At 45.4% G+C, this 12,731-nt stretch overlaps 1 protein-coding gene across 11 annotated transcripts in view; it reads left to right on the forward strand.

Annotated features, from left to right (window-relative positions):
- The window catches only part of PUM1 (pumilio RNA binding family member 1), a 90,261-nt gene that overhangs the window by 42,396 nt on the left and 35,134 nt on the right, over window positions 1-12,731 (forward strand). For 8 of the 11 annotated variants that reach the window (XM_077337154.1, XM_077337155.1, XM_077337147.1 and 5 more), the window contains exons 4-8: window positions 1,642-1,750; window positions 4,388-4,566; window positions 6,194-6,360; window positions 6,953-7,223; window positions 10,429-10,522. In XM_077337154.1, the coding sequence (XP_077193269.1) occupies window positions 1,642-1,750; window positions 4,388-4,566; window positions 6,194-6,360; window positions 6,953-7,223; window positions 10,429-10,522 (820 nt within the window). The remainder of the gene's footprint in view (window positions 1-1,641; window positions 1,751-4,387; window positions 4,567-6,193; window positions 6,361-6,952; window positions 7,224-10,428; window positions 10,523-12,731) is intronic. The other 3 variants (XM_077337157.1, XM_077337148.1, XM_077337152.1) reach the window with 1 other exon arrangement.

Consider the following 12,731-nt stretch of genomic DNA (forward strand, 5'->3'; position numbering starts at 1 on the left):
AAACGTAAATCATGTGGTGGCCCTCGGTTATTTTTTCCTTCAAAAATTAGTGAAGGAGGGCATGCCAAACTACGATAAATTGGGCATGGCTAAATCCAAACATATTGTTTTGGCTTCCTGTCCTGCATGAGGTCTTAAAGAAGAAGAATATGGACGGGAGGCTGACTTTCAGAGTGTAAAAATGAAAGAGGGATGAAAATACACTGCATAGAGTCTCCATCATGATTTGAAGGTGTTCACTCCCACCTTTGGGACTTTGGGAGGCTTTGATGAGAGAGAGATGGCTACGTGGTAGAGTTTGCATAAGCGGGAAAACTTCAGGGACAAAGACTTAACATTTTGCAGATAGTGCTAAACTAAGGGTTTCCAAAGTGGATGGTATGCCCACGATGGGGATTCTGGAAGGATCCAGAGGGGCGGTGAGGAATTTTGGGGCAGTAGGGTGATGCTGAAGAATTGGGGGCAGTAGGGGGGCAACAGTCTGATTCTTCTGGCTGCTGCTCCATTTTCCTAGCGAGAGATGTACTCAGGTGACTTGCCATTGTCTGCCTTTGGGTAGTAGTGATCTTGGACATCCTTAGTAGTCTCCTATCCCAGTGCTGAAGATGACAGCTTCAGGAGGCTGACTGAATGGGACCATATTTCTGCTGAGCTCCTTCCCCTCCTTAGATGTTGTCCTTCCCAGGCTCTACCCCCAGATCTCCATGAATGTCTTAACCCAGGGTTGGCAACCCTTCCCCAAATGTTTCCATCTTTGGGGGGCTGGAAAAACCTCCTGCTTGCTCCTGGCCATGGGATTTCCCATTGTTTGCTTCTCTCTCCCTCTCCCCTTCCCTTCCAAATAAGGATTCAAAGTGGCTTTTACAAATGCTTTTAATTCTGTATCTTTTCCAAACTAATATATGGCCACTGTACTGTTATTCAGTGCGCCAAAGTGTAGGCAATATGGTATGTTTTGAATTAGCAGTAGACTGAACATCAGGACACAAGATTCATATGGGTGTGTGGAGGGGGGCACTAGGGATGTGGCCTGGGAGCCAAGGCTGCCCAAAATGTTTGGGAACCACTGTACTAAACCGTTCATTTTGGATCCCTGTCTGCTTTCTAGTTCTCTTGTGGCCTCTCTCTGGATGGCTGCTTGGGTTCTGCAGCATCTAGTGGTAGAGCATCTGGGTGGCCCAGGCCAGCCTAATTCCTTCAGAACTTGGAAGCTCAAAAGTGCCAGCCCTGGTTTGGATGCGAGCCCACCAAGCAGTTCCAGGGTTGCTATGCAGAGGGAGTATGACTGGCCCAAGGTCATCCTGCAAGCTTTCCACGGCATCAGTGGGCATTTGAACCTGGGCCTACCAGGTCCTAGTCCATCACCCTGAACAGTTACACAACACTAGCTGCCCATGCTCATGGCTTCCTCCCCCCGCCCATCCAGCCCCAAAAGTCCACCCCAAACCCTGTTCCTGGGCCCTCCATGCTGCAGTGGAAACGCTGTGCTGGATGCAACGGATTACTTTGATGTTTTACATGGATCTTGTTCGTTTTTATCTAGCGCGTTGCAGAGAGCAGCTCAGAAACAGACGTTACAGCAATGGCTTAGCATTTTGTATTCTACTTTTCTATTTACATATATTTTATTTTACTTTACAGCAGCTTTTGCCAGGCAAAAAATTTTGGGAGTCTGATGATACTAGCAAAGATGGACCAAAAGGAATATTTCTGGGTGATCAGTGGAGAGACAGCGCTTGGGGACCATCAGGTACTTCATTTTTATTTCTTTCTTAGCTAGATTTTGCTCTTTACTCACCTTATTGCCCACCCTATTGTATGTTGCATCCCAGTCATTGTGCAGAAGAGATAACGGATAACTAGAGACCCAGGAACTAGGTTGGCTGTAGCCAAACTGGCCTGCACTGACAGGACTCTGTTCTTCCTCTGTTATATGCAAAACAGATCCCTGCGCAAAAACTGTCATGGTGACCAGGGGGAGAGCCAGAAAGGTTGAGGGACAAAAATGTATAAAAGTATATTAAATAAACAATGTATAAAACAGAGCTCAAGATAATTTAAAAATATTAATTAAAAAGAAACATAAAAAGGGAACACTTCTTTTCTATTGCAGCAGGGGAAAGTCATCCACAGAAGGTTAGTTAACGCCTCTGCTTGCTCAGGTAGGGCTATTCATATTCAAATTATTTTGAATGGCCTTAATGGGTGACCATGGGCTGGCCTTCCAGTTTTGAATCGCCCTCCACTCAGGTAGCAGGCTCCCAGCTAGCTCCACTCACTCACTGCTGAGAAACCTCTTCCTAATATTGAATCACAAAGTGAGTGAGGGAAAAACTCCAGGGGCTGCACCCACTCACAGATCCGGTGCAGCAGCCCTGAAGACTACAAAAAGGAAGTTCAAGTAGTTGGTTGAGAGCCTATCCAAGGCTTTTGGGCTGGGGTCTGCAACTCAAGGAGGCATTTGACTCCCTGCCCGAGGCTTCTGGACTGGGAACTTGGAACTCTTCCTTGAACTGCTCTCCTGTCTCATTGACGGCTAAGGAGTTCATATCAATACAGTCCAGGAACCGGTTCCTGTAAGACGCCTCCTAATCCAGCCAACAAAACGTCAGAAAGTTGAAGGTGAGGGGGCATATGCAGGTGTGCGATCGGCAGCCTCTGCAGAGTGAGTCCCCCAAGATCTTGGGGGTGGGTTCCTCTGCCAGTAGCCAGGACTGGAATGTGGACAACTCAGAGCCCCGTGGGAGCAACAGGGGGCCTGTGTGCCCCAGCGGTGAGACGCTCCAGTTCCCGGGAAATTCCTAGATGTGGCGCAGAACCCTTGCAGGAGCTGAGACCATCCCAGAAGTGGGGGAAGCTCCAAGTTGCCAGGCAGTAAAGGAGCCAGGTCAAGCGCTCCACACCTGGGCGCAAGAGAAAGTCCACGAGGGGATAGATATTCAGATCTGCCAACAAGGGAGAGGATAAAGAAGCTGCTAAGTGACACAGAAAGCCATACAACTGTCTGTTTTGCTAAATTTGGGGTTGCCGCCATTAAGATACACAGAAAAAAGGAATCACAAGGCAGAATAATGTAGTAATCCTCTCTGTATTATTAGTAAACATCCAAATAAAGAGTCAATCATAAAGAGTCAACCAAAACTGGATCCTAGGTTAACTGTAATGAGCATTTGCCAATGTGATGCATATTACTATCATTATAACATAACTACATTGGAAGAGCAACCACTGATGAAGATAGACAGAAAGCGGGTTATTTAACCTAGGATCCCGTTTTGGTTGACTCTTTATGATTGACTCTTTATTTGGATGTTTACTAATAATACAGAGAGGATTACTACATTATTTTGCCTTGTGATTCCTTTTTTTCTGAGTTCTCATTGAGGAATCCACCGTTCTATACTTGATTGGCCATTAAGATACGCGGCACCGGTAAAGATTACATAAGTTGTTTTTTTTACACAGATATTAGACTGGTTGTATTTTGGATCTGATCAAATTTTAAATCTTTCTTTAAGATCGTTTTAAAATGTTCTTCAATGTTAAAGTTTTGATTTTTTTTGAAAAAAATGTATTACAATGTTTTTGCTTCAAATAGTCTCCAAACTGTACATGCATATTATATATATATTTTATAATATAATTGTGAACTGAGATGTTTACCGATACTGGCCTAAATGACTGCAAATAAACAAACTTGAGCCGGTACTAAAGTAGAATGCCTTTGCATTTTCCTTGGTCTGCAATTTGCTATTGTTAGTGGCTGTTCACCAGGCCCATTTTTCAACTGGCATCTATCTGTGTGTGTCTGCGCGTGCAAGATCAGGAGCTAGAACAGGAGAAAAGCGTGAGCAATTAGTCTGTGCAGGATACCATTGCACCACTGTTTATAAGACTGCTCTAATGACCTCTGTCTTCCATTAGCTACCAAATTTTTATCTGAATTGTTCGATCTTGTGGGTCCATTCAGCAGTGATCAAAGAAGGCAAAAAGGTCCTCGGATTGATAGGCAGAAACAGGAAGGGGGAAACGCCACCTTCAGGGGAGCATATTCACCAGGAGGTGCCGTTTGTTTCCAGTGGTCTCCGTGGTGTTTTATCACTTATATAAAAGCTTTTCCGAGTAGGTCAGCAAGCGAGCTTCCCTTTGTAGACAGGGGATTGACAATCGGAACACAATTCCTCTTCCCCTGAATACAAACAGTGGAGGGCAGTGGACCAAGACAGGTTCCCTTTTCCTGCAGAGAGTCGCTTCAGGCTAGCAAGCAGATAAAAAAAATAAATCTCATGTTGCAGGAAATAACTGTTTTGTTTGCTCTTGATCTGTCTCTCCTGTCAAACAACGGTGATGTCACCTGCTTAAACATGTATGTGCCTTTTTGTTGTAGATCATTCTGTTTCCCAGCCAATCATGGTTCAGAGAAGGCCCGGTCAGGGTTTTCACGTAAATAATGAGGTGAACTCAGTGCTGTCCCCACGATCAGAAAGCGGCGGGCTTGGAGTTAGCATGGTGGAGTATGTGTTGAGCTCATCCCCGGGGGATTCCTGTCTCAGAAAAGGAGGATTTGTAAGTACCTCTGATGATGCCTGGCATCACTATCTCTGAAATCAGCTGGTTTCCTATCCTAATGTTTCTGGTACAGAAAAAAGTTTATTTCTTTGTAATCTGCCTTGAGTCCCAGTGAGAAAGACGGACTACAAATAACATCAATATTTGCTAGGAGAGAGAGGCGGTCCTTACCTGTGCATTACTGTTTAGTTCAGTCGTTATCAGCATGTGTTATGCAGAAGTAATCTAGGTGAGACTCAGGGCTTTCATAAAAACTAGTAATGTTGGACTGTTTTTCAGAACTGAATTTGGGGGTGAGCCTGTCACCCATGCATTCTCCAGTAATAGATAAACATTTTTTAAAAATTGGGCTAGTCACTGTCCTGTTAGAGCTGTTATACATCATTTCTGTCAGAGCTCTCTCACCCTTACCTCACAGGGTGTCTGTTGTGGGGAGGGGAAGGGGGAGGCAATTGTAAGCCGCTTTGAGACTCCTTTGAGTAGTGAAAAGTGGGGTACAAAACCCAACTCCTCTTTTTCCTTATTTTATTTTTTGGGAATTTTTTTTGTATATTCTGGCTGCATTGGAATAATTTTTACCCCATTATCCACATAGACAAAATGGAGAATGACATGGGCACAGGGCTATATTTTCTTTTTTAATGTGTCCTACACGTTTTTGGCTGCTGTTCTGTTCCTGTATTGTGTGAGGGTTAATAAAGGTGTTCCTCCATCTCCCCCCTCCCTTTCAGCACTTGGCGGTACGCTTAGCATTGACCTCCCCCCACTGCCCAATTGTTATTTCCATGATTGATTTGGAGGCTGGGCTTCATGCTGTGTTAGTGAGACAACGCAAGGATAATCTATGATAGGGACTATAGTGGAACTGGCTGTGTGCATAGTCTCATCAAATTCCATACAGACCATGTCAAATACTGTTCTTTATTTTAAAATTCAAACTTTTTTTCCCCTTTGGATTATTGCAGTGCAATAAACTACAAGCGTGAATGGTAAGAGAGAAGCGGTGTCAGATTATAAGAAATGTTTAACTCTCAGAGACGCCATGTGTGCTGTCACTGCCAGGAAAGAAAAAAAATCTGATGGCCTTTTCTTCTATAAGAGGAGTCATTTAACCTAAACAGAGATCCCTGCTTTAGTTTTGACTGGAATTTTCTTAGCTGCATCCTGAATGTATGTTTAATTGTTTGATCCTATGGATCCTTGCTGCTAGCAGGAATGCTTTCCTTAGCCAGGAGGAGCCTTCCCTGATGCAAGATGGAGTAGGTTTGCAGGATTCAACCCAAAAATGTGTTCTTTTTGACCTGTTTAATCCTTCAGCAGTATTTCCATCAAATGCTTAGTTGCTCATGATTTTATAATAAGCAATGGGGTTTTGCCTTGACCTGGATAGCCCAATCTTATCAGCTCTCAGAACCAAAGCCGAGTTGGTTCGGATTAGTCCTTGAATGGGAGACCACCAAGGACATCCAGGGTCCCTGTGCAGAGGCAGCCAATGGCAAACCGCCCCTGCCTGGAAAACTCATGGGGGTCACCACTAGTCTGGGTGCTCCCCAAGAAAGCAACCATGTATTTTTGTCCCAAGAAATCTGATGACAGCCCGTCCTTCTTGGTTTGTTATGTTAAGGGGCCAAGGGATGCAGAGAACGATGACAACGATAAAGGGGATAAGAAAAACAAAGGCACATTTGATGGCGATAAATTAGGTGACCTGAAGGAAGAGGTGGATGTAATGGATAAGGCCAACGGTTTGCCTGTACAGAATGGAATTGATGCCGACGCAAAAGATTTTAGGTACGTTGCGTTGCACAAGGGCTCCTTTTGCCATGCGCCTGCAGCCATGTTCCTGAGCTGTCAGTCCCGGGCTTCAAGGGACGGTTCAGCACAAGGTTTTGCTTGCCAGTGAGCCATCGCAATTCGTGAATAATCTCAGTTTACATTGATGTACAACTACATTTTTATCCCACCCTTCCTCCAAGGAGCTCAGGACAACATGCACCATTCTCCAGAGGTCAAACCTTGTGGTCTCTACCACCCTGTCCCTTCATTGACGTGCTAGGCGGGCCGTGGCAGTCTCTGATGCCATGCTCAGCTTCTGCACCTGCAGTCCTGGCCTCCACCACCCTCCCAAGCCATGGTAGAAATTAGAAGCACGTCCGTATTGTGCTTGGCACCCGAGGTAGTCGTGAGTGCTCCTGCAGAACAGCAACAGGAGTAATCTCCTGGCCATCCTTCCATGATAGATGGACACTGTCACGCAGGGCCAGGGGGTGAGGGGAAAGGAATTGACACCCCAAAGTGATTACATTTGGAAATGGCGTCCAAGGGATCCATAACATCCCCATTGTGGTTTTGTGTCTCTTGCTATCTTTTTCCTTCTGTTCAGCCGGACTCCTGGGAATTGCCAGAATTCTGCCAGCGACGTGGATCTTTTAGGGCCAAACCAGAATGGATCGGAGGGCTTAGCCCAGTTAGCAAGTACTAATGGTGCCAAGCCAGTAGAGGATTTCTCCAACATGGAATCTCAGAGTGTTCCGCTGGATCCCATGGAGCATGTTGGCATGGAACCCCTTCAGTTTGATTACTCCGGGACTCAGGTACCTGTGGATTCAGCCGCAGCCACCGTGGGATTGTTTGACTACAATTCCCAGCAACAGGTGGGTCTCGCGTTCGGTGTTCTTTCCCCACTGGACTGTATCCCCATCCACCTCCACCTCCATCCACCTTGACAGGTCTGCGGCAACCAAAACCAGAAAAGGAACACAACCCAACCTTAACAGGAAGGAACTCAGAAGTTGAGCTGTACAATAAAATAATGTCAAACTTTGTTGATTATTTATGAAGTTTTTAAAATGAAGTTTTTATTCTGTTTTTAATTGTGCACTGTAATAAACAATCAACAAGTTTGACATTATTTTATTGTACAGCTCAACTTCTGAGTTCAGGTCTGCGGCAACGTCGTTTTCCTTACCTGCATGTCAGCCCCATGACTGTGGGCTCTTACAACCTAGATTTCTCGGTCAACAAGTAGAGGAGCACATTCAGGGTCCAGCCCAGAGGACTGGACTGGGGAGTTTATGCCTTCTCATTAGATGAATGTCCCGTCGTGTTTTACTGGCCACAGCACAAGAACAGTCTGCATAGTGAAAGCTGGTTAGGTTTAGTTTCTTAGAAAAATTGCCTTCTGTCCGGTGGTCACTCATCACGGGTGTCTTGTGCTTCCATCACCCTTTATTCCATTGGACCTCCTTTGGAACCAGAGCACCTGAGTCTCCTTTCGCTCTTGTTTCCCTGGTATCTTTCAGCCCAGCAGGGCAAGTGGCACATGCTCAGTAAGGCTTCCTGAGGTGTTTTTATGGGAAGAATTTGCGAAGGCATCACTTGGTCTACTGTGTTGAACAATGTCTGGGGATCAAGGCGGGTTAGGCAGTCTGGCCTTTAGATGGGGGTTGAGGTGGGGGTGAGGCAGAGGCGGAAAATCCATCATCCAAGGTCATTGTCTTCTCTTGCCTGGTTGTTGAGCCAGACCTGGCTTTGTTTCATGGTTCATTTGTATTCCATCCTTCCAGGGGCTCAGGGCTCTGTACATAGCTCATCTCTCCCACTTCATTTTTTTACAACAACAGTATGTACAACAACACTATGTAGTCTCACATTTTTTTACAACAACACTGAGTATTTAGCCTACCATCACCTGTTAAGTTTCACGGTGAGCAGGGATTTGATCTCTAGTCTCCTTGGATCCGGCTCAACTCTTAAACACTGCGACGCACCATTTCTGTTACTATTGCCGACCTAAGAGCAACAGTCCTCAGAGAAGCTTCAAAGGGAGATTACAATGTTGGGTTGCTGAACTCGTTCATTCACAAATTCAGAAGAATAGATCCCCTCCCCTTCTCCTTCAGGGCTGAAGAGGGGTATAGAATTATCTCACTACAGGTGCTAATTTTCTGTCTCTGACCATTTCACCTCTCCTTTAATTACATTCTGTGTTGTATCATGGCTATCCTTTACAATATCCCTCCCACCTTCTATCTGGGATTAAAAGACTCCGTTCTCCAGAGAGCCAGTGTGGTACAGTGGTGAAGACCGGCAGCTTCTAATCTGGAGAACTGGGTTTGATTCTCCACTCCTCCCATGTGCAGCTAGCTGGGTGACCTTGGACTTGTCACAGCCCTGCTAGTGCTGTTCTCACAGAGCAGTAATATCAGGACTATCTCAGCCTCACAGACCTCACAGGGTGTCAGTTGTGGGAAGAGGAAAGGCAAGGCGACTGTAAGCCGCTTTGGGGCTCCTTCGGGTAGTGAAACATGGGATATAAAAAATAATCTCTTCTCCTTCCATTCCTACTTGTATCTGATGAAGGGAGCTTTGACTTTCAGAACCCCAAAATCTTGTCGGTCTCTTGGGTGCTGCTGGACGCAAATCTAGGAGTTCTGTTGCACCTTTTTCCTGACACATTTGTTGGATGATATTTCTGTGACAGCTAGCCACAATTACATTGGAGGTGTGGTGAGGTAAAAAGCCTTTAAAAAAGGGTTCCGTTTTAACTTTTGGATAACCATGGGTCTCACTGAAAGAAAGGAAAAAGTCCCCAGTGTGAGAGTAGTTAGAACTAAAGTTCCATCCTCCCTCTTCTGGGAAAGACATGAAAGCAGATAACCCATCGTGGGCCGAAGTGGAAAATGGGGTCAGATATCTATCAGTAGAACCTGCATAGCAGCCTTTTTCAGGCTTTGGGAAACCCTGGAAATTGTGACACACCCCGTCAGAGAAGTTGGAAGTAATCAATCGTTTCCCATTTCCATTGTGGAGAAAGAAACAAAGCCTGCAGAGCAACAAGGGAAGCGGGCTCCAGTGACGTCTACTTTGAATCTGCGCTCCCCCACATGCAACCAGCTGGGTGACCCTGGGCTCGCCACAGCACTGATGAAACTGTTATGACCGAGTAGGAATATCAGGACTCTCTCAGCCTCACCTCCCTCACAGGGTGTCTCTCTCTCTCTCTCCCTGCTCTTACATTAGCACAACTTCGAAAAGAAATCTTAAAACCTGCAAGCTACCGCATATAAGCCGACCCACGTATAAGCCAAGGAACCCAATTTTACCACAAAATCTGGGCAAACTTACTGACTCACATATAAGCTGAGGGTGGGAAATGTTCCATCATCACAGGCTCTCCCATCCAGCTTCCCCCCCCAAACAAAAGTCAAGAGGATGAATAGCTGCTGGTTTTTGTACCCTGCTTTTTACCCACAGAAACCAGAAGAATCACTTTGGAAGAAGTGATTAAGAAGAGGAAGAAGTGAAGGCAAAAGGAAAAAAAATGATCAGAATCCCTCAGTCAAACTGTTGATGCCCTACAAGCTACCAGAGCAACGATTGGCTGGCTGAAGCAGGCTTTTATTTCCATTACTGTATATACCCGCGTATAAGCCGAGGAGGGCTTTTTGATTGTGAAAAAAGGTGCTGAAAAACTAGGCTCATATGCGAGTATATAGGGTATATAAGTGAATGAATACCTATATAATTCCATAGCGATCGTGAATATCCGTGTCTAACTCCGCAAAAGACAAAGAAGGGGGAAAAAAAAAAGAAAATTCTCTTGCTCCCTGCAATTTTTATACCACCAAAATATCAAACTTTCAGGTGCATCTCCGAATTCCTGCTTGAGTGGGGTTTTATTTAGGTATGATTGCATTCTAGTAAATTCTAAACAGGCGCATTACCTTTCAACAAAGAGAACCTGTGGAAGTATATCCACTCTTGTCCTCTCCTTCTTGGCAGTTGTCTTATCAAAACCATTAGCATGACTGGATGTGCTTTGGATCTCTCACGCAAGGTCTTCCTTTCCCTTTGCAGTTGTTCCAAAGACCGAACGCGCTCGCCGTTCAACAGCTGACCGCTGCACAGCAGCAGCAATATGCGTTGGCAGCCGCTCATCAGCCGCACATAGGTAAGCCTTCTGGTCCTGCGTTGGGCGCTCGAAGCCTAGTGGGATTTCCCTTTGCCTTCCTCGCCCCTTAGCACAGGGGGGGGGGGGAAACTGGGGCTCTCCAGATGTCTGTGCTGTCAGGGGCTCATAGTAATTGTACTGCATGGACAACTGGAGGGCTGCAATTTGGCCACTCTTGGCTGTTGAAAACAACAGAAAAGCACATACCTAAATTAGCACCTCCCCCTGTAGGGGACTTCTATTAGGCTTTTGTTTCTAAGAAAGGCTTAGGGTTGGATTTTCAGATTTGGTCCAGTAACAGTAGTACTTTTCTGGAGCGCATGGGTCTTTTGCATCAGAGGAAGGCGCTATGTGCTGGAAAAAGACACTGCTGTTAGTGGAACAAACACCAAGATTTAGATCCATAGCTTTTCTCTTGATGTTCTTGCATCACGGTTGTCCAGCCGTGCTGATGTTCCTTTTCTGCTATTCCCAACGAAGGTGGGCCCAAACAATTCTGTGTTTCTGTAGCTCCCTCAGTAGCATCCAAGCTCTAAAAGGGTGGTGATGTATCTACTTAATTGGTTTAAGGGTCTTTGGTAAAAACAAAGAAAGGGACACATAACCCAAGCCCGCTGGTTGGAATGCAAAACAGGTGTATTAGATAAATCTTTATTTATTGCTTGCAACCAAATTTGTTGAATGTAAAGGCAGTTTACTGCTTTACCCCTAAGACATAATGTTCTCTTTTTTAAAAAATGGGAAGCAATAGGACTTTTGTACAATTCTGAGTGAGGTTTTTGTTAGCGGGAGGGCTGTGGTAGTGCACCTGCTTGGCTTGGATCCATGTTCCATCCCCAAACATCTCCAGTTAAAAGGACCAGCCGGAAGAGCAGCCACCAGTCAGAAGAGACCAATACCGTTCTCTATGGACTAGCGATCTGGTTCCGTATAAGTCACTTTCATGATTCCATGGAAGCTGCTTAACCTTCGTCTCTCCGTGTCACTGTGTTGTAAGCTGGGATCCAAAGAAAGGAAGTGTGAATGCCTGAGAGAACTGTACATGTCTCGGGTGTTAGCTTCAGACTTCCTTGGAGCAGTTCACTGCAGGGGTCTTCCTTTCCCTTTGCAGGGGGTGGAGGGGCAGGATTCCTTGTCCACTGCAGCTTGTCTTTGTGAAGCAGAACATGCACCATCCAAGCAGCATACATCATGGTCTTTTGCTTCCCCCCCAGTTTGTGTCTCAGGCCCATTTTGCACATGTTGGATAACGTACTTTTGGTACACTTGAGAAGATTTTCTAATTCTGCACGTGAAATCCAGCTGCAAAAGCCGATTGAAAGTGCGTGATGCAACATGTGCAGAATGGGCCTCAGCCACAGTCTCTGCTTCCCTTTTGTCTCTTACCGGACTTTACTTAAATACAACTGGTGTCACCTTAGCATTGTTTCTGAATTGTTTTAAGGAAAGGCTCAGAACGACAAAGGAAAATCATTTTTTACGCCCCCCCCCCCCGCCTTTGATTGTCATAGCTGATTTTCCGTTGACCTTGAAAGCTTTTAGCCTTTTAGAGTTTGATGGTATCCTAGAATTAACATAAAAATACTATCACAGATTATAGGGTACATTACTTTGTTTCTGTGTGAACAAATGTGGGCGATCCTTGGACTTAAGTGCATTCCCGTCTCCCCCTCCATGCCTCCCTCTCCTGGCTGAATAACTAGGTAGTTCTGAGTCTGTGACAAACCATATTTTGCGGTTAGCATTCAAACTGGCAAGCTAAAAATTATGTGCCCTTTTCTGCAACCCAGAATTGGAAACGGGGATTTGATTCTGGCTGGCAGTGCAGACATTGATCCTGGCTTGCTGGTTTGGTTAATCATAGAATCATAGGATCACAGAGTTGGAAGGGGCCATATAGGCCATCTAGTCCAACCCCTTTCTCAATGCAGGATCAGCCTAAAGCATCCAGGATAAGTATCTGTTCAGCTTGTGCTTGAAGACTGCTAGTAAAGGGGAGCTCACCACCTCCTTAGGCAGCTGATTCTATTGCTGGACTACTCTTGAAATGTTTTTTTCCTGATATCTAGCCGATACACGTGGTAATGTGGTTCCTCTCCTCTGCTGCCAACAGGAACTGCTTCCTGCCCTCCTCTTAAGTGACAACCTTTCACAAACATAAAGACAGCAATCACATCCCCTCTCAACTTCCTCTTCTCTAAGCTGAACA

This window comes from Paroedura picta, chromosome 5 (assembly GCF_049243985.1).
Source record: "Paroedura picta isolate Pp20150507F chromosome 5, Ppicta_v3.0, whole genome shotgun sequence".
In the NCBI taxonomy this organism is placed as follows: domain Eukaryota; kingdom Metazoa; phylum Chordata; class Lepidosauria; order Squamata; family Gekkonidae; genus Paroedura; species Paroedura picta.